Raw genomic sequence first — 22471 nt, forward strand, 5'->3', positions numbered from 1 at the left:
GAAATTAATTTAATAATATATTACACTTATCCCAATATAGCCAAAATATTATCAATCCAACATGTAACCAATATAAAAATTGAGATATTTAAATTTTTTTGTACTAACTCTCAAAATCTAGTGTGCATTTCAAACTTACAGCACATCTCATTTCAGATGACTCACATTTCAAGTGCTCAGTAACCAGGAGTAGCCAATGACTAAGGCATTGAACAGTGCAGGCCTAGACTGTGAGCAACTTGAAAGCAAGCTAACCTCCTCTCTCCAGGGCCTCCAGATTAGGCAGGAAGGGAATATTTTTGGAAGGTATATCAGAAAGATAAGAGGGATCTCTAAATCTCTGGATGCTGATACTTAAATGTTCTGCAACCACTTTCTTTAAACCCTCCAGTTCTGGAAAAAGTGGAATGGGGATTATGCTCATTCTGGCATACCAAAGAAATGAGTATGTATTTGGCTTCCTGACTCCCAGAAAGCCTGAATCATCCGAAATGTTGACTCATGAGCCTAAAGTGACCGAAATATAATGTGAATCAAATTTGCCCTCCAAGGCATCGTTCTCTCTCCACTTTCCTCTCTTCCCTTCTTCTTTGGGTGACTCATCCTTCTACCAAGTAAGAGTCCAGTAGCGGGCAGATCCCCAAACCCTCTTTGAAGATGAGCAGACTTTCAAATGGTCTGCCCCAGTCCCTAGATCGTCCAGCCCAGCTGTTTTGCCTACGTCATCCAGGGTCTGCAGTTTAGACTGGGACTGATCTTAAAACTGTCAAAAATATTTTTTCTTTTAAGGTGATGATGGTAGTAGTGATAAGGTGGTTTGGGAATTTAAGTTTGAAAAAAGAGAATCTTTTATTTCAAAATCTAAAATTTAACGTATACTTCAATCTTTAAGGCTACTCCACGGTCCCGTTATTTAGTACCTTTCTACGCTCTGGGTTTTTTCCCTTTCCTGGGAGGAAAGTTTCCACTCCCAGTCCCCAAGATAACGCCCTTCCGGTGGCGCGCCAGGAGCGTCTCCGACCCCTCAGGGCAGGCAGGCAGCCGGCTTGCTTTCCCAGTACTCTAATTACACAGACTGACCTCCAGCTGTGGGCAAGCCCAAGCCCCCAGTTCGACCCTCAACTACCCTAGGCTGACTGTGGCGTTCCCAGCTCCAAACCCCGCCCATCTAACCCAGCCTGGCCGGTAAAAGAGAGGAAGTGCAGTAACACCCACCCACTTTGCGTCTTTTTCCTTTTCCGTTGGGCCGGCTGGTTGCCCGTCAACTCTATCTCTTAGCCGATTGGCTCGCTCCCTCCCGCGTTAGTGCCTGCCTCTCCCTGGCAGGAGGGTGAGTCACGCCAAACTGGGCGGAGAGTCGGCTGGCCTCTCTCCTTCGCTCGTCTGGGCGGCGGCGGCGGCGGCAACTGGGGACGGGGCGGGTGGCGCATCACGGGCGCGGAGGCAGGAGGAGCAGTCTCATTGTTCCGGGAGCCGTCGCCACTGCAGGTCCCTCGGCTCGTTGGGCCCTGCCCCTCTCAGTCCTCCCCACCCCCCACAACTGCCCGCGGCTGTGAGGAGAAGCGTTTCCCGCGGAGGCAGCAGCTGCAGCATCATCTCTCCCCCGCCAGCAATGGAAGACATAGACCAGTCGCCTCTGGTCTCGTCCTCGGACAGCCCGCCACGGCCTCAGCCCGCGTTCAAGTACCAGTTCGTGAAGGAGCCCGAGGACGAAGAGGAAGAGGAGGAGGAAGACGAGGACGAGGACGAGGACCTGGAGGAGCTGGAGGTGCTCGAGAGGAAGCCCGCCGCCGCGCTGTCGGCGGCCCCGGTGCCCGCCGCCGCCGCCGCCGCCGCCACCCCGGCTGGCGCGCCCCTGCTGGACTTCGGCAATGACTTCGTGCCCCCGGCGCCCCGGGGGCCCCTGCCGGCAGCGCCCCTCGCCGCCCCGGAGCGGCAGCCGTCTTGGGACCCGAGCCCCGCGTCGTCGGCGGAGCCAGCGCCCTCCCTACCCTCCATTACCGCAACCTCGCCCTCCCAGCTCTCTGAGGACGATGAGCCTCCAGCCCGGCCTCCCCCTCCTCCCCCGGCCGACGTGAGCCCTCAGGCGGAGCCCGCGTGGACCCCGGCCGCCCCTGCCCCCGCCGCGCCCCCCTCTACGCCGGCCGCGCCCAAACGCAGGGGCTCCTCCGGCTCAGTGGGTAAGTGCCGCGCCCTTCGCCTCGCGCCGCCCCTCGCGCCCCTCCCTCTTTTGTGCGCAGCCCCCAAAGCCTGGGCCCAGCCTTCCTCTCCGCCCGGAGGGGGCTTTGTCTGCGGACCTCGGGGCGAAGGCGCCCCCGCTGGTGGGAGCCGCGGGGAACAGGGTGGGGCGGCCGAGGAAGCTCGGGCTTGTTCTTTATTGTCCGTCTGGGTGTCGGGGAACACGTGCACCCCGCCCGCTCCCAGGTTCTCTCAGGTCTCCATTTCACCGCGTCCGGGAAGTTAGGAACCCACCCCTTGCAGGAGCTGGGTGTGTTTCGAGGAACTAGGGGTGCGGATTCATCGGGCTGGCTCGGTCCCGGGGTGAGGATGGAAGGCCTTGGCGGCCTAATCTATTGTCTGCCCGTCTGGGTTGCTCCTGGGGAAAAGACGCAGTTTTGCTGTTGGTCTTTGCCTGCATTCAACTCTGGCCCCCTTCCTCAACCCTCCCTCTGCTTGGGTGGCCCCATGCGCTTCATCCCCCCGCTCCCCTCCCCGCGCTGGTCCAGTGGAGAACGTCCACTTTGACCCGACTGCAGTGAAGGGAGAGCGCCTCCAGTGGTGTGGCGCGTGGAGAAGAGTTCTGGCGAAGACCTGCCACCGCCCAGCTTACCGGGTTGTGATGTGGCGTCTCCCCCTTCTCCCGGCTTAACCGAGCCAGGGAAGTAGGACCTGGGCGTCGTGTTCCGAGGGGGCGCAGTGCTGCCAGGGGCTCTGCCGCAGGGCGAGGGGAATTGCCGTTAGGATGGACAGGTTTAGCCTCTTAAGGCATCGTGATTGAATCGTAGAGAAAAGAGGAAAAGGCAAAATGGTTGACATTCCTAAAGAAAGGGAAACCTGGGGATTCCTTATCGGGAATAGGCCAATTGAACTTGTGGCAGATTTACCATGAGACTTCATGAAATGTTTTGAGACAGACATTTTCGTTTACTGGTTAGAAATACTGCTTCGTAGAAGTAATGTTTTAGGTCTGCAGAGGCAAATCTGCGTAGTCTGTAAATAGTTTTCAAATCTTTTCATTCACGAGCATCTGATTGTGTGTTGTTATTATTATTAGTAGGGACATTGTTTTATTACCCTTTTCATTTTGGGAAACTTTATTTTGGAAGAGAAAAAATCAAGTTCGTTAGAGATTGAGAATTCATCTTATTAGACACGTTAATTAACTTATTAACAAATAGCTTGTTACTTTTGGGACAGAAAGTGTCCCACTAGTAGTAGGATTTTTATGTATAAAAGGGCAAGAATCAAGAATCAGGTAGTGTAACAGCCTGCTGAGAAATTGTCATAGCCTTGTAGGATTTTAGAAATGGTTCTTTTTCTAGAAAAAGGAACTCAGTGGGAGATCACGGAAGAATTTTTTTTTTCTTCAATTCACTCCCGCTCCACAGTGGGGAAAATAAGCCAATAGTGATGTTTCTGAATAACATTTTGATATTGACATACCCCAAAACATTACTGAAAACATTAATTACTACACAAAAGATATTAGAATCTGAGGAGTAATTCAAATTTTCCTTTTTCTGGGTAAAAACACACATTTTAGAGAAACTAAGGGGAGGTAGAAAAATAAATAAGAAATTTGCAAATGATAAATTTAATGATTAAGAAAGGCATACTAATTTGTTCTCTTGTGTTCCTTCATGGAAACAAAGAAAAGAGTTCTGTTCTTTGAACCTTGGAGATTCAGGAGGTGACAGCATTCTCTTGGAATTTTGACTTTTGGAATACTAAGTTTGGAAGACAAAGGAGAAAGAATATTGCCTACTCAGTGACTCTATCTTTACATAGTTCCCTAATTCTGTATTGATGTTGCCTATTTGGAAAGTTTAGTTCCTTTAGTAAATACAGGAACATTATGATTTATGGGCACAGATAGTTATGGCATTTCACTGAGTCTAGGTTTCTTAACGAGTTCATTCATTCAACTGATTATTGATTACCTACAAAGAGGCACTATTCTAGGCTATGAGGATATAGCAATAAGCAAGACACATGTGTTCCCCGTGGGGGGAGTACAGATAATATGCACATAATTAAGGAAGTCAGATTAGTGTTAAGTGTTATGAGGAAAATAAGCAGAATGATGGTGTGGAAAATGACTTGAGATGTGTGGGAGCCTTTTTAGGTAGGGCGGCACTGAGAGAGCCCTTTCTGAGGAGGTGAGATTTAAGCTGCAGATATAAAAAATATCCAAGAAGCTCCTAGGAGGCAAAAGCCCTGAGGCAGTAATAAGCTTTGTATGTTTGAGAATCTAGTAAGAAGACTAGTGAGAAAAACTAGGGGGAGAGTGGTATAAGGTGAGCGTGGGGAGGTGGACTACACTTAGATCATTTGAGGTCTCTAACAGGCCATGGTAAAAAATTTTGTTTTTTGGGCTTCCCTGGTGGTGCAGTGGTTGAGAATCTGCCTGCCAATGCAGGGGACACGGGTTCGAGCCCTGGTCTGGGAAGATCCCACATGCCGTGGAGCGACTAGGCCCGTGAGCCACAACTACTGAGCCTGCGCGTCTGGAGCCTGTGCTCCGCAACAAGAGGCCGCGATAGTGAGAGGCGCGCGCACCGCGATGAAGAGTGGCCCCCACTTGCCGCAACTATAGAAAGCCCTCGCGCAGAAACGAAGACCCAACACAGCCATAAATAAATAAATAAATAAAATTTAAAAAAAAATGCGTTGATACAACCATGTCTCACTTAAAAATAAAAAAATTTGCTTTTTACAATGTTTATTTTAGAAATGTGCTTCTTAAATATTTATATTGGGATTTTGGAGCAGAAATATAGTTTTGAAGATTTAGAGAAACCAAAAGGACTGATGTGAGTAAAGACAGAGCTGAGAAATGTGCAGAACATGGTTAGAAACATAGAGCAGTCTGACTGGCAGAGGGTTTATGTTAGTGAATATGGTAGATCCCTGACAGTTGTGTATTTAACATTGTTGTTTACCCTATTTTTTGAGTAAACGCTGATTTCCCTTACTTGGTAAGTTGTAATTTTGCTGTTTGCTGTTGTACTTGGAGCATCCCCATTGCTGTGAAGTAACTGAAGTGAGACCGAAGCCTCTCCCCTGCTGACCATTTTTCATGGAGAAACATTGGCTTCAGGTTAAAAAGGTGGTTGGTTAACCTAGGGTTTGAGGATATGCAAACATTCATTAAGGATGGCATTGAGCTGGTCTCTGGACATGTTCTAAGCCAGTGTTAATTAAGATTGAAAATGTGTGGTAGATCTGGATTCTGAAGGGTGTTGAATGCCAAATTAAGGAATTAGGGTTTTATCATCTTGCTTTTATCCTTGCTGTGCCATTCACAGTTGCCTTTGCTTTTGGCAATTTAAATAATGAAACAAAAAATGTTTTTGTTGTTGTTGTTTCCAAAATATAAAGTTATTTCATTATTTTTCATCCTTCTGAATTACTGCTTTAGGCATTGGGAAGCCACTGAAAATTATTGAACTGAGGCATGGCATCATGAAAGCAGTGTTAGAAAAGTGAATTGGTGACAATATTCAAGATAGGTTGGAAAGAAAAATAGGGGAACTATTTAGAAATCTTTCACAGTAGTTCTGAGAGAGATGAGTAGAGCCTGAACTAATTCATTCAGTGAAAATGGAATACAGGGAGGAATATAAGAAACTCTAAGAAGCATGATTTTTTTGGCTCTGAATCTCTGTTTTTATAGTTAGGTTAATAAGACATTTTATGAAAGAAAAATTGATAGGACTTGGAGGCCATGGATATAAATACAAAGAAAAGAATGTTGATGCTTATTAAATCAATTTCAGAGATTGTCCAAAGTTGTTGTTGCAGTGGAAGCTTGTATAGAATTGAATATTGCTCATAAGTATAGGTTATGGGTTAAGGATTAAAAATTATTCGTCTTTTACAAAGTCATTTATTATATGATTATTTATATCAGCATAGGAGCGCATATTAGAAATGTTAAAAGATTTTGAGTGATATATAGTTTAAATCTTAAGTATCAGTCCTTAACATAAAGTTCAAGTAAACAATGATGTGACACTCCCAGGAAGTAGTTGCCTCTAAAGAAAGAGATGTCATGCCATAATCCATTCCCCATCCTCTCTCCTCCTATTATTATCTAGAAAATGGTAACAAAGAATGGAACTGATGAATTTAGAGATTCTGAATAATTCTCTTGTTAACCATTTCTAATTTTCTGACTAGGAATAACAGTTGGGAACAAGTGGTGTGCTCCTTAAGGATAAAGTGAATTACATTTCACATTGGTTCCTAGGAAGCTCAGTGTCAAATTTATAGTTCTTTTTAGTAACTCATGAGCTTCCTCAAATCCTTTTTAAAATGAAGTGATGAATATATATTGAACCTTTGATACATGTCTAATTATGTGGAATAGTATTTAGAAAACATGCTATTTGAGCACTCTATTTCTGTAAACTTGGAAGATTTGCTATGTTATATGAAACATTTCCAAAAAGGAACATATTTTCTGTTGTTCAGTGATTGACTCTGTTTTATGTGTAGTTGTTTCATTATATACCTAAAAGCAGTTTATTTGAATCAGTGCTGTTGCAAGGCCCCAATTTAAATGGCACATTTTAAAGGTACTTTGCTAGCCCAAGGTAAAAGTACCAACCAAATAGATAATATTTCTTGATTTTTCCCTGGGACCTCTAAGTAGAAGTAAATGTTGGCAGATAAACTATTCTTACAGTACCTTCTTTGAGACTTTTTGTTCCTGTTTCTAAATATAGACCGTAGAAGGTCCCTCTGGGGGTGGTAGCACCAAGGATGGGAACTGTAAGGGCAGAACCATAATTCATCAGCAGTGTTTAAATGGGTGAGTGTGACCTTTGTGGCTAGCTAATGTAGGACGTAGGCATGCAGAATGGTAGGACCCAGCTCTACTTATGCTAAGGTGTTCTCAGACCAATGGCCTCATCATTCTTTTCAACTCTAAAGGGTAATTGATAATCTCACATCTAAATTGATGGTTTTTTGTTTCTTGGAATGGTGATTCTTAATTTTTAAGTTGCTTTACTCATGTGTTTCCGTAACATTCTTTTCTTACCTCATCATATGTATCATACTATATACGTGGGAATAGTATGTTTACTCATTTCTATTCACCAGACTATATGCTCCTTGAGGAAAGGGGCTGTATTACCTTTTTTCCTTGAGGAAAAGGACTGTATGACATATTTGCATTGCTGAGCACAGTGCCTTAGATGTGGCATAGGCACTCAGATATTTGTTGAATGAATATAACATTATAGATGAATCCTGATCTATATTCTGTATCGTTCTAGAATTACTGCAATATTTTCTCTCAAATAAAAATCCCAAGTCTTGGGACTTCCCTGGCGGTCCGGTGGTTAAGACTATGCATCCACTGCAGGGGGCATGGGTTCCATTACGTGGTCAGGGAAGTTCTGCATCGTGGTGTGGCCAGAAAGAAAAAAGAAAAAAAAAACCCCAAGTCTTTTGAATTAAAGCATTAATTTATTTACATATACAAGGTATATGGATGTACCCTATTTTATTTAATCAGTCTCTTATTGATGGTTATATTAGGTTGTCTATCAGCTTTTTCTGTTGTAAGTAACATTGCTGTGAACACCTTTATATATACCTCTTTGCAAATACACGCATAGAAATTTATATATGTGTTGTAGGATATATGCATTGTAGGATAAATTCACGTAAGTGGAATTATTGATCCAAAGGGTATATACATTGAAAATGTTGATAGATAATGCCAAACAATAGGTACCACCCCTGCTCTTACAGTAGGAGCTGTAAGCTGCTAAATATTGGATTATCTTTTTAGCAGTCCCTGAGTCCTTTGCTTAGGTGGCCCTCTAGTTTAAAAAAAAAAACACATTATTTCTTTAATGACTTGTTCTTATTACCATAGATGAAGAAGGCTTATAAAGTTTTGTTGTTCAAACAGATTTGGCAATAGTCTGGTTATATTGGTGGTCCCTTGGAAGTTCAATATTAAGAAAAAATTAGCACACTCTTTTTTTTTTTTTTTTAACCAGGTTTAGGGCGGAGTACAGGGACAAAAAGATGAGTAGCGATTGTAGTTATGAGAGGTACATGTAGGAGATTAGGAAAGAATACAAGCCCCCACCCGGAAAGTATTCTCTGCTCTCTTAAAACCAGAGGACTCTTGTGGTTGTACTGTAGGGGCAATTATATATTTATGTTCCGTCATCTGCCTTTGTGAAAAGAGAAAAAAAATCGCTTGTTTTTTTTCTCCCCAACTTTATAGACTGATGTGTAAATTTGACTAATTGGAAGGTGCCATTGTTAAATTTATTTATCTCGGTGTTCTGACAGCCCTAGGTGAAGCTGACCTAAAGCATTAAAAATTTTTTTTTAATCTACTGGAGTCTTTGGTTTCAGAAAAGAAGGGAATTTACTTGTTTAAAATTCTGTTCATCTTTGTTCTAAGGGGGTTTATTAAATACACTTAAACCTATCATATAAATCTCTTTCACAAATAGCCTTTATAACTTTTCAGTCTCAACTAATCGCCATCATTATTAAATTATTGAGAGTTTTATTATTCTACCAAGTTCTGGATTCAGTTTGCTAATATTTTGTTAAAGAATTTTGCATGCCTGTGTAAGGAATATTTTTCTGTATTTTTATTTTCTTGTAATAGCCTTGTCTGGTTTTGGTATTAGTGCATAAGTCTGAAACATTTTGAGAAGTGCTTGCTCTTCCGTAATTTGCTGAAAGAGTTTCATAAGCATCCTTCAATGTTTATAGAATTTACTAATGAAACCATCTGGCCTTGGAGTTCTCTTTGTGGCGATGGTTTTAAATTATGGGTATACTTTTTTTAAGTGATGTAGGGCTATTCAGATTTTCTATTTCTGCTTGTGTCAGTTTTGGAAATGTATGCCTTTCAAGGAACTTGACTATTTCATCTTGATGAGTGGACATCAAGGAATTTGTCTGCTCACCTAAGTGTCTAATTTACTGGCATAAACTTATTCATAATATTCTCTTATTATTTAGGATTTATAGTGATAGTCCCTCTTTCATTTCCAATACTTATTTTTCTCTTTTTCTTGATCATTTTAGGGATTATCAATTCTATTGATCTTTTCAAGGAACCAACTTTTGGTTTCATTGATTTTTCTCTGTAGTTTGCATGTTTCCTATATCATTGATTTCTGCTGTTATTTATTTTCTGTTCCTTATTTAGGTTTTTTTTTTTTTAACATCTTTATTGGAGTATAATTGCTTTACAATGGTGTGTTAGTTTCTGCTCTATAACAAAGTGAATCAGTTATACATATACATATGTTCCCATATCTCTTCCTTCTTGGGTCTCCCTTCCTCCCGCCCTCCCCATCTCACCCCTCTAGGTGGTCACAAACCACCGAGCTGATCTCCCTGTGCTATGTGGCTGCCTCCCACTATCTATCTTACGTTTGGTAGTGTATATATGTCCATGCCACTCTCTCACTTTGTTACAGCTTACCCTTCCCCCTTCCCATATCCTCAAGTCCATTCTCTAGTAGGTCTGTGTCTTTATTCCCGTCTTACCCCTAGGTTCTTCATGACCTTTTTTTTTTTTTTCTTAGATTCCATATATATGTGTTAGCATACGGTATTTGTTTTTCTCTTTCTGACTTCACTCTGTATGACAGACTCTAGGTCCATCCACCTCACTACAAATAACTCAGTTTTGTTTCTTTTTATGGCTGAGTAATATTCCATTGTATATATGTGCCACATCTTCTTTATCCATTCATCTGTTGATGGACACTTAGGTTGCGTCCATGTCCTGACTATCGTAAATATGGAGAACAGTATGGAGTTTCCTTAAAAAACTACAGCTAGAACTACCATACAACCCAGCAATCCCACTACTGGGCATATACCCTGAGAAAACCATAATTCAAAAAGAGTCATGTATCAGAATGTTCATTGCAGCTCTATTTATATTTACTTATTTGGGTTTAACTTGCTCTTTTTCTGGTTTCATTAGGTGGAAGCTTTAAACTTTGAATTTAACCCTTTTTTCTAAAAGCATTTAGAGCTATAAATTTCTCTCTAAGCATTGCTTTAGCTGTATCCTGCAGATTTCCATCATCATTTGATTTCAATTATTCTTTAATTTTTCTTGTGATATATTCTTTGATCCGTGAGTTATTTAGAATTGTGTGTTTAATTTCCAAACATTTGGGCATTTTCCAGAATTTTCCTGTTTTATTGATTTCAATTTAATTCACGTGGTCAAAGAACATATGCTGCATGATTTCAATCCTTTTAAATTTATTGAGATTTGCTTTATAGACCAGGAAATGGTTTATCTTGGTGTATGTTCCATGTGTACTTGAGAAGAATGTATATTTTGTTGTTGGTTGTAGTGCTCTATAAAAGTCAGTTCATTGGAATGTTGTCTAAATCATCAATATCCTTGTTTATTGAGTGTGTGTGTATGTGCATGTGTGTCCAGTCTGTCAATTAACTGAGAGTTGAGTGTTAAAATTTTTAAATAATATTTGTAGATTTGTCTTTGTCTCTCTTTAGTTTTTGCTTCATGTACTTCCATTAACACCTTTTCCATATACCTTTAGTGTTGTTATATCTATTTAGTGTTATGTCTGATTACTCCTTTTTCATTATCAAATGCCCCTCTTTACCTCTGGTAATCTCAAGATAATACTCCTTGTGTTTGAATCTACTTTGCTCGACATTAGTATAGCCATTCCAGATTTTGTAGGATAAGTGCTTGGATCATATATCCTTTTACATTCTTTTACTTTTAACCTACCTGTGTTTTTATGTTTAAAGTGTGTGTCCTGTTAAGTGACACATAGTAAGGTTTTTATCTAGCCTGAAAACCTCTGCCTTTTAATTGGGGCCGTTTACTACGTTCAGTGTAATTATTAATATGATTCATTTAAGTCTGTTTATTTATTTATTGGCTGCTTCGGGTCTCAGTTGTAGTATGTGGGATTCTCCATTGCGATGCGTGGGCTTCTCTCTAGTTGTGGCACGTGGGTTTAGTTGCCCCACAGCATGTGGGATCTTAGTTCCCCCACCAGGGATTGAACCAGCGTCCCCTGCATTGTAAGATGGATTCTTAAGCACTGGACCACCAGGGAAGTCCCCATTTAAGTCTCTTTTCTCTTTGTCCCATCTGCTTCTGTTTTTTTTGTACTTCTACATATTCCTTCCATCCTTTGTGCTTTTATTGTCATACATTTTACTTCTACATATATTATTATATATTTTAATTATTTAAGCTTCAAAAGTCAGGTTTTTTTTTTTATTCCTAGGTATTTTATTCTTTTTGTTGCAATGGTAAATGGGAGTGCTTCCTTAATTTCTCTTTCAGATTTTTCATCATTAGTGTATAGGAATGCAAGAGATTTCTGTGCATTAATTTTGTATCCTGCTACTTTACCAAATTCATTGATTAGCTCTAGTAGTTTTCTGGTAGCATCTTTAGGATTCTCTATGTATAGTATGTCATCTGCAAATAGTGACAGTTTTACTTCTTCTTTTCAAATTTGTATTCCTTCAAAAGTCAATTATTCTTGAAGGAAATTAAGGTATGAGAATACTTTATATCTACTCATATATTTACCATTTCTTTAAAGAACTCAGGGAATGGGAATATTTTGTATCTACACATACATTTACCATTTCTGCCCTTCTTCATTCCTTCATGAAGATTTGGGTTTCTGTCTGGCATCTTTTTCCTTCATTGTGAAGAACTTCATTTAACATTTCTTATTGTACAGGTCCCTTGGTGATGATTTATTTCAGCTTTTGTTTTCATCTTTTGTTTGTCTGTTAATATCTTAATTCAGCTTTACTTTTGAAGGATTTTTTGATGAATATAGTCAATTTTGTTATTTGTGGTGGTTATGGTCTATAAAGTCACAGAAAATACTGAATTAGCAGATACTGAATCATTGTCCCGAGGGGAAATACAGGGTTAGGTTCCTGTGAACCTTTTAGTCATAGCATTTTTGTTACTCGTCAGTATATAACTTTGTTTTAGGTGTGTGTCTATTTAAAGAAACACATTATTTAATATATATTGTAGACTCATTAACATTGAACTCATGGCTAACAGCACTATAACTCATGTCTGAATGAACCTTATCTAACACACGGGTTTCCTCTGTAAGGTACATCATAGCCTTCTTGCTGTTAAGAACACTAGACAGCACTTCAGCATTGTGCTTATGGGCCATATCAGAATCACCAACAGAAAGCACAGAAATGCAAACAGTAGGGCACTAAATAGACTGCTAAAAGAATACTTGTTTACTGTATGTGAGCTGAAACAAGAAGGCATAGGGTTGCCTTGTTTGACCTCACCTGGCAACATATGTTGGGGGACTGGAATGTTTGGCTATTCTGCATGTGCCTGCTGCTGTAAGTACTGATTTTGGGTTTATCAATTTAGTGAGTAGGCCAGTTGGCAAATTAAGGAATCAGATTATGAGGGTTGACTGCATGCAATTCTAGGTTTGCAGTTTTTTTCATCATTTTAAAGAATGTTTTATTATCTTTTGGATTGCGTTGTTTGCCATGAGCAGTCAGGTCATTCTTATTGTTTACCTGCCTTTTCCCTCTGTTTTTAAGATTTTTCCTCTGTCTTTGGTTTTCAGCAGTTTGGCCTCTACAGTGTAGTTCTTCGTGGTTTTGTGTTTACCCTGCTTGTGGTTCATTGAGCTTGGATCTGTGGGCTGGTATTTTCTATCACTATTTTCAAATTTTAGGCCATTATATCTTAAAACTTTATTTTCCTGTTTCAGTCATTATTGTCTTTGAGGGGACTCCAGCTATGTATGCTTTAACTGCTTGATTATCTCATAGGTCATTGAGACTGTTCATTTTTTTCCCCCCAGCTTTTTGTTCTTCATGCTGTGCTTCAGTTTGGATATTTTTTTTCTGTTGCTCTTTAAGTTTATTGATCTTTTCTTCTCCATTGTCCAATCTACTTTTAAGCTCATCTGGTGAAATTTTCTTTAGGTTAATGTAATTTTCAGTTACAGCATTTCCATTTGGTTCTTTTTCTAGTCCATGTTTTTCTACCAAGATTCTCTGTTCACTCATTATGTCTTTTACTGTACATACTTAGGAATTTTTAAAAGCTGTTTAAATTTCCATTTTAGTATTCATTAATCCAACATTTACACTATTTCTTTTTGTTTATATAGGCTGTTTTTTCTTATTTATGCTCAAATTTTCTTCTTTTCATGTCCAGTAATTTTTTATTTTATACTGCTTGTCATGGATGTGGTGATAGTTTTGTTCTGGAAGGCAATTGATTTGCTGGCAAATCACCTTGATCTTTTTAAGTCTTGATTTTAAAGTTAAGGTGGGTCTAGAGCAGTGGCTGGCTGACATTTTCTTTAAGGGCAAAGTAGTAAATATTTTAGGCTTGTGGGTCCTGCAGGTTCTATCTAACTACTCATCTTTGCTATTATAATGCAGAAGTAGCCATAGATAATACATCATATGAACGGACATGACTTTCTCCCAATACAGCTTTGGCCCATGAGCCATGTTTTGCTGATTCTTGGTCTAGAGTATCCTTTACTTTAGGGTTATAGTAGTCCCACTCCTAAGGTGTACTTTTTCTGGAATCTCACTTTTATGCTTGGGGTGTTTATGAGATCTCTCCACTCTGACTGGCCAGAACTTTAGGTCAGATCTTCCAGCACAGTCTGACCTCCAGAATATCCATTCAGCTCACAACTCTATATCATAGATTTGTCTGTTGGGTCTTGGTAAGTCTTGTGATCTATATGTGCAGCATTGTATTCAGCCAAAGGTTTAAAGGGAACATCTATCTAGATTTCTGGAGCTCCTTTTCTTTGAAGCTTTCCTTTGTATGTCACCCTGCCCCACAAGTCCCAGACAAATCAACAGCTTCCTCTGCCCAGCAAGAGCGCAGTATCCTTGGGCTCCTCTGCCATGTGCTGTTGACAGAAAGTGCTTTCAGACAGAAAGCTAGGGCATTCCTCTGGTGTGCTTCCCTCTTCTCAGGAATTACACTTCTGCATGTGGTCCAGTGTCTCAGGACAGTTGCTTCATATATTTTGCCCAGCTTTATAGTTGTTTATGTTGGAAGGGTTAGTGTGATAAAATTACTTTCATGGCTAGAAGCAGAGGTTCTTCTCTATGATTTTAAAGTGCAGTTTATTGTTCTTGTTTTGTAAATTAGATATGATTTTACTGACCACTTATACTTTTTTTTTTACAGTTTATTTTATTTATTTATTTATGTTTGGCTGCGTTGGGTCTTTGTTGCTGAGCGTGGGCTTTCTCTAGTTGCGGCGAGCGGGTGCTACTCTTCGTTGCGGTGCGCGGGCTTCTCATTGAGGTGGCTTCTCTTGTTGCGGAGCACGGGCTCTAGGCACGTGGGCTTTAGTAGTTGTGGCTCGCGGGCTCTAGAGCGCAGGCTCAGTAGTTGTGGCGCACGGGCTTAGTTGCTCCGTGGCATGTGGGATCTTCCCGGACCAGGGCTGGAACCCGTGTCCCCTGCATTGGCAGGCGGATTCTTACCCACAGCGCCACCAGGGAAGCCCTGACCATTTATACTTTTGGTTGATAAACAGGTTTTGAAATGAACGTGTCAAGGAAAATACTCGGTATAAGAGTGTGTGGACATTGGTGAGATTGTGATAGCATATATATATTTTTTGAATTGACCAGTAATAAATTCAAAACTGATAATGCCATTTTTACTTTCTTGAAAAGTGATTTACTAAAAAAAAAAAAAAATTTCTTCAGTGAACTTTAATTTTGCAACTGATTCTTGTGTGGTGGAAGTAATTAGCATTCAAAGTTTGTAGCCCTGAGGCAATTAATCGAAACTTATATTCTAGTTTTAGGTTTAGGTAAGGAAAAGAATCTAGCATTAGGGCCAACATGAGGAATAGATCATTTGGAAATCTTTCATACTGTCATTATAAGTAGTTCAGTGATTCTATTCATTTTGCTGAGGGTAATAAGGAAATAAAATATATATATGATTATAGTTTAAATTATTTTCTAGCTTCGTCATTAAGCTATGTGACTTTGAATAAGTTGCTTTATTCTCTGAGCTTAGGTACCTGGAAATGTAGAAGATTAACAAAAATAATTTAAGAATGAGTATGTTTTACAAAGAGAGTTAGTGAGGCTGAATATGGTGAATTTGAGCATTAGTGGATGTCAGCATTCATATGCAGGAGGGGGAAGCATGGGTTTGGTTAGGAAGAAGTTTATTTTGTTAGCATAGATGACATGTAAGGAGATGTTGAGATAAGTTTAGACAGTTAAATTGGGGCCATATAGTGCAGGGCCTTAATATATCTGACTAAGAATTTTTGGTGTAATTCAGTATGTAACTGGGAGCTTTTAAATGTTTTCGAGCAAGAAAAATATATAGAATTGTCCTTTTTGATGGCTGTAGAGAGGAGAGATGTAATAGAGTTCTGGCTTCCCTTTTGCCTATTTAGTGAAAACTTTTTTTTTTGTAATATGACATTATGTTTTTACTTAGTGTGGATATATATAATTAAGTCCTTAAGATTTATTGTTTCTTCTGGCTTTCTGTTCAAGTAGTACAAATGAGATTGATGACTAAGGTTTTAATTTCATTCAGTAGTTAGAATTTGGCATTATGAGTAGATCATAGAAAGAAGGGGAGTTGTTTACCTTTTTTGTAAGCCCAGTAATGTAAGTGTATGTGTAATGTATCTCAGTAATTCAGAACATTTTACTTTTTACTTAATATAGGATCCCTTATTATAAAATAGTTTATTCACTTGTGAAAGTGAGGGTCTTTTGCAGAAAAAGGAAGATGAAAATCAGTAATTCTTTTTCAGAACAGGAAATAAAATAATTTTTAGGTGTTTTAGCCTTAGAATTTGGTAGCTTTTGTGATATATAAGTATTGTTGATCAAAATTTTCTTTTGACATCATTAGTTTTATTAGTCATTTTCAAATTCTAAATTTATATAGTAAAGTCTAGAAAAGAAGTACTGCAGAGCGGTTAAAGAAAAGAGCATGGACTGGTAACCTATGGATTCAGTCTCAGATACATCACTTTTTTCAGTTTTGTGACTCTGGGGAAGTTACTTAGCCTTTTCATGCCTCTGTTTCCTCATCTGTGAAATCAAGATAACAGTAGTACTTATTTTACAGGGTGGTTTTGAGTATTAAAAGACCATGTGAAATAAATGTGCCTGGCCATCGTTAACATCTCTATAAATGTTGTTATATGGTGAAGTAAAAGCAAACAATCAGTTAAGTATTTTGGATAATTACAGGGTATTTGCTGGGTGACTGTTTATCTTGTTTCAGGAGCTCAAATTTATGGGACTGATAAAGTAGGAATACGTAATTTATTATAGCACTTGTGCATAGGATACAGCCCATGAACTTGGGAGTTGGACCTATTCAAATCCTGGCTCTCTGGCCTCCTAGCTCTGTAACTTAGGGCAAATTGTTTCTTTTTTCCCCTTCCCTCCCTCACAACATTTTGAGATAGTTACTCTTATTTTGCAAATGAGGAAATGAAGCACAGAAAGGCTAAGTAGTAACTTTCTCAGGGTTACACATTTATATTGTGTAATACGTGATGGATCTGGGGTTTGGACCCAGGCAGTTTGATCCCATGATTCATGATGGGCCTTAGTAGGAGTCCCTGAGCAACTCTCTTCTTCTTGAAGGCAAAATGGTAATGACCTCTTCTGGATTTTTTTGTAAGTGCTTTTAGAAATGTAATACTTGTTTTGTGGCTAATTTTGGATTGAGTCTCATTTTACAAAATGAGGATTTTTTTTTTTTTTTTGAAATTTGTGAATATTTCAACTACCAATTTGTAAACTTTCTCACTTGACCAAGTGCCAGGAATATAGTTTTTGCTATAAGGGAGATTCTGGTATTAGATAGGCATAAGGATATATTTTTTAAAAATACTTTAAAATTTTGGCACAGTTTTAGATATAGTTTGGTTTCCCTCTGATTTTAACATGTTTCTAGTTCACTTTCCAAGTAGACTGTCTCTGAATTAGTTGGCTTTTAACTATATTGTCTAGATGAAAAAGACAACCATTTTGTTAAGGATTTGCTTCCTTTTATTTAGGTGGAGCAGCTGTGTAATTATTTGGTTCTGCTCTTTGACCCCCAGATCTCAGTTTGTACAACATTATAATTCATTATTTTAGCTGAAAGAATTTTCAAATTGTCATTTTACAAATGAGAACTGTGTAATTTAAGATTATATAACAAGTCATCTTTAAAAAGTGTGTACACATATGTGTACATTTTATAAAATCTCATAAGGCAGTGTGTCTTACTGGTTTGGATGAGTGGCCCATTCAACCTGTTGTTCTAGGTTATAGGAGACTCTTTTAAATGCATGTCATGGATTTCCCCTCTCCACCCCATCTAAGAATCCTTTAGATATGACATCATACTTAGTATGAATTTTAAATTTACGTGACATTATGAATTTAACTCTCCTATTCATCAAAAGATATACCCTTGGAAGACAAGTTCCATGTTCTTGATAGCCACATCTCTGATTTCTTTTTTTTTTCTTCTATTAATCAGGCTTGTCTAGCTTGTTCTTCCAGATAGAAGTGTCCAAATTTATTAGGTCCTCTACACTAAAGGAATACCTCCTGTCGTCTCTCAGACTATTTCACATTGTCTTTTGCTAGAGCCCTCTCTCTAGTATAAACCCCAGAAGATCTTTAGCTCAAGATCTCCCAACTGCAGGTATGAAATGACATTGTACAAGGTTAATATACCAATATATAGTGTGTTAGTTGACTTGGGCTTCTATACCAAAATACCATAGACTAGGTGGCTTAAACAACAGAAATTTATTTCTTACAGTTCTGAAGGCTGGGAAGTCTTAATATCAAAATGTGGGCAAGTTAGGTTTCATTCTGAGGCCTCTTTTCTTGGCTTATAGGTTGCTGCCTTCTGTGTGCTCACATGATCTCTTCCTGTGACGATGGTCCCACCCTCATGACCTCATGTATTACTAATTACTTCTGAAAGGCCCCATCTCCAAGCAACACATTGAACCTTAGGGCTTGAACATAATGAATTTTAGGGGAAACACAAACATTCAATTTATAACATACAGCATATATTGGTTAAGAAAGTGAGCTCTGGAGTTGAATTGTCTGAGTCTCACTGCTTATCTATTGAGTGAGTTACTTGTCTATCACTCTTTTTTTTTAAAAATCTGTTAAATGAGATATTAACAGCAACACTTGTAACAGTAGAATCTAAGGAGTAAAATGAGTTCTTGCATCATGTAAATCACTTAGAATAACAAGTAGAGAATATGCATGATTTTCTGAAAGTGTTCTAAATTGAACATATACCAATAAAAAAAGATAAGAAGATTAGTATATTAAAGCCACTTTGGTTCATGAAGTTTCTTTAACATAAACATGTTATTGCCTCTTGAAAAATGATAGGTTCTATAGATATCATTTAATCAATTTTATAATATATATTATAATTTAACCTGGATTAATGATACTACTAATGGTACTACTTTTTCCTTTCCATCATGGCTTTTTCTCTGTAAATAAAGTTTTGTGTTAACTCATTACAAACTGAACCCCTTGCTTGTTCCTCTTTAGTCTCCTTCCAACTCTGTCTTTATTTCTGCTGAGGTTATATTCTATTTGTTTTTCAGATGAGACACTTTTTGCTCTTCCTGCTGCATCTGAGCCTGTGATACACTCCTCTGCAGGCAAGTTCTTTCTGCTAGCCTTTTATCCTCTGTGTATTCTAACTTTAATTCTTTAGTTATGTTCACTCTATGCTTAGTAGTTTGAATTTACCAAAAATAAGCATGGTTCCAAGAATGTTTGTCTACTGACCAAGTTGAAATTTGCATTTTATATGCTGTGTCCAAGAGAGAAATGGGCAGAAACCTAATTAATAATTGGAAATGTGTAAGGAATTCTTGGCCCCTTGATTTATGTTTACATATTGACTAGTCATTTTTTCCAAATACAGTTTATTTGCTTATAGCTGACAGACTTTCATAGAAAAGAATGTCAGCCTATGACAGTTAATTATCCAGTGCCCTTTCCTTCTTATGCTGTCACTCAAACTCTCTTCTCAAATAATCCTCATTTCTTCCTCTGAGACTAGTTAGAAGTAGCTTTTCTCAGTTAATTGTATGTGAGGTTTTTCTCAAAGACTTGATGTCTTTGCATAGTATCTAATAGCCTCTTTAGCCATGCACATGTTTTTTGACAATAGCTTTAATTTTTCAATTATGATTCAGTCTACTTGATTATTGTTTATTAACTAAATGTTATTAGCATTTTAGTTAACAGTAAGTCTTTACTAACAGTATTTTTGAATCTGTCATAAAACTTGCATTAAATCTGAGAACGCTGGCATTCTCTAACTTTCCTTTCTGTCCATGGTCACAGACAAAATTATGGATTGGAAGGAGCAGCCAGGTAACACTGTTTCTGCTGGTCAAGAGGATTTTCCATCTGTCCTGCTTGAAACTGCTGCTTCTCTTCCTTCTTTAGCTCCTCTCTCAGCTGCTTCTTTTAAAGAACATGAATACCTTGGTAATTTACCAGCAGTACTACCTACCGAAGGAACACTTCGAGAAATTTCAGACGAAGCTTCTAAAGAATTCTCAGAGAAGGCAAAAAAACCATTTGTAGACAGAGATTTACCAGAGTTTTCAGAATTGGAATACTCAGAAATGGGATCATCATTCAGTGGCTCTCCAAGAGCAGAATCTGCCATAACAGTAGCAAATCCTAGGGAAGAAATAATTGTGAAGAATAAAGATGAAGAAGAGGACTTAGTTAGTAATAACATCCTTCGCACTCAGCAAGAGTTACCTCTAGTCCTTACCAAATCAGTTAAAGAAGAGGATAGAGTTATGTCTCCAGAAAAAACAAAAGACAGTTTTAATGAAAAGGGAATTGTAGCAGAAGCTCCTCTGAGGGAGGAATATGCAGACTTCAAACCATTTGAGCGAGTATGGGAAGTAAAAGATACCTATAAGCAAGATAGTGATGTTTTGGCCGCAGGAGGTAATATAGAGAGCAAATTGGAAGGTAAAGTGGATAAGAAACGTTTTTCAGATAGCCTTGAACAAACAAATCATGAAAAAGATAGTGAAAGCAGTAATGATGATACTTCATTTCCTAGTACACCAGAAGCTATAAAAGATGGTTCAGGAGCATATATCACATGTGCTCCCTTTAACCCCTCAGCAAACATTTTTCCCTTGTTGGAAGATCATACTTCAGAAAATAAGACAGATGAAAAAAAAATAGAAGAAAAAAAGGCCCAAATTGTAACAGAGAAGAATGCTAGTGCCAAAACATCAAATCTTTTCCTTGTGGCAACACAGGATTCTAAGACAGATTATGACACAACAGATCATTTATCAGAGGTGACTGAGGAAGTAGTGGCAAACATGCCTGAAGGTCTAACCCCAGATTTAGTACAGGAAGCATGTGAAAGTGAATTGAGTGAAGCTACAGGTACAAAAATTGCCTTCGAAACAAAAATGGACTTGGTTCAAAGTTCAGAAGCTATGCAGGAGTCACTTTACCCTGTAGCACAGCTTTGCCCATCCTTTGAAGAATCTGAAGCTACTCCTTCACCAGTTTTGCCTGACATTGTCATGGAAGCACCATTAAATTCTATAGTTCCTAGTGCTGGTGCTTCTGCAGTGCAGGTCAGTTCATCACCATTAGAAGCTCCTCCTTCGGTTAATTATGAAAGCATAAAACTTGAGCCTGAAAATCCCCCACCATATGAAGAGGCCATGAATGTATCACTAAAAAAAGTATCAGGAATGAATGAAGAAATTAAAGAGCCTGAAAGTATTAGTGTAGCTGTTCAAGAAACAGAAGCTCCTTATATATCTATTGCATGTGATTTAATTAAAGAAACAAAGCTCTCTACTGAACCAACTCCAGATTTCTCTAGTTATTCAGAAATAGCAAAAGTTGCACAGCTGGTGCCCACTCATTCTGAGCTAGTTGAAGATTCCTCACCTGATTCTGAACCAGTTGACTTGTTTAGTGATGATTCAATTCCTGAAGTTCCACAAAAACAAGATGAAGCAGTGATACTTGTAAAAGAAAATCTCATTGAAACTTCATCTGAATCAATGATAGAACATGAAAATAAGGAAAAACTCAGTGCTTCACCACCACCTGAGGGGGGAAAGCCGTATTTGGAATCTTTTCAGCCCAATTTAGATACCACAAAAGATACCTTATCATCTAATGAAGTTTCAACATTGATCCAAAAGGAGAAAATTCCTTTGCAGATGGAGGAGCTCAACACTGCAGTTTATTCAAATGATGGCTTATTTATTGTTAAGGAAGCAAAAATAAGAGAGAGTGAAACATTTTCAGATTCATCTCCAATTGAGATTATAGATGAGTTCCCTACATTTGTCAGTTCTAAAACAGATTATTCTCCTACATTAGCCAGGGAATACACTGACCTAGAAATATCCTACAAAAGTGAAGTTGCTAGTGTCCAGGATGGAGCTGGGTCGTTGCCTTGCTCAGAATTACCCCATGACGTTTCTGTCAAGAGTGTACAGTCTAAAGATGAAGAAGAAGTTCATGTCCCAGATGAGTTCTCCAAAGATAGGGCTGATATTTCAAAGGTGCCCTTACTGCCTCCAGATGTTTCTGCTTTGGATGCTCAAACAGGGATAGGCAGTGTAGTTAAACCCAAAGTTCTTGTGAAAGAAGATGAGAAAAAACTTCCTTCTGATACAGAAAAAGAGCACAGACCACCATCTGCTATATTTTCAGCAGAGCTGAGTAAAACTTCAGGTAATCAATCCAAACATTATTTTGTGCTTTCTTGCCACCTTTTGACCTATGGAACATTCTACTACATTTTGTGTAGTATGTTACATTTATAGTGTCTGATAATATCACATTGATAAGAATTCTTTTTACTGTCTCAGTTTAAGATTTTAGTGCTTTTTCTAGCCCTCTTGCACTCATCACGCACCCTTGCTCTTAACTTTTCCACACAATTATTTGTTGGTCATTTTTATATTGCACCATGGAACTAGAAAAAACTTTTTTTAGAATTGGCTTCAATGTCTGTTCCCTTCTTTTCTTTTGCTTTAGTGTTTCCTGATAGCATGAAGAGCAAGAGGTATTAAAACAAAATATTTTCAGATGTGTTTACTTTTGTTTTCCCAGAAGTATCTTCACTTTAAAATTTTGACGAACGTATCTGTTA

The 22471-nt window shown here is 38.7% G+C and overlaps 1 protein-coding gene across 4 annotated transcripts in view; it reads left to right on the top strand.

Moving 5' to 3' along the window:
- The first annotated feature begins 1378 nt into the window (after positions 1–1378).
- RTN4 (reticulon 4) overlaps positions 1379–22471 on the top strand; it is a 67548-nt gene continuing 46455 nt past the window's right edge. Inside the window, exons 1-3 of one of the 4 annotated variants that reach the window (XM_082426249.1) lie at positions 1379–2180; positions 18903–18959; positions 19654–22050. In XM_082426249.1, the coding sequence (XP_082282375.1) occupies positions 1613–2180; positions 18903–18959; positions 19654–22050 (3022 nt within the window). In that variant the 5' untranslated portion in view covers positions 1379–1612. The remainder of the gene's footprint in view (positions 2181–18902; positions 18960–19653; positions 22051–22471) is intronic. The other 3 variants (XM_082426248.1, XM_082426250.1, XM_082426251.1) reach the window with 3 other exon arrangements.

Source organism: Balaenoptera physalus, assembly GCF_965194825.1.
Source record: "Balaenoptera physalus genome assembly, chromosome: 15".
NCBI classification, from domain to species: Eukaryota; Metazoa; Chordata; class Mammalia; order Artiodactyla; family Balaenopteridae; genus Balaenoptera; species Balaenoptera physalus.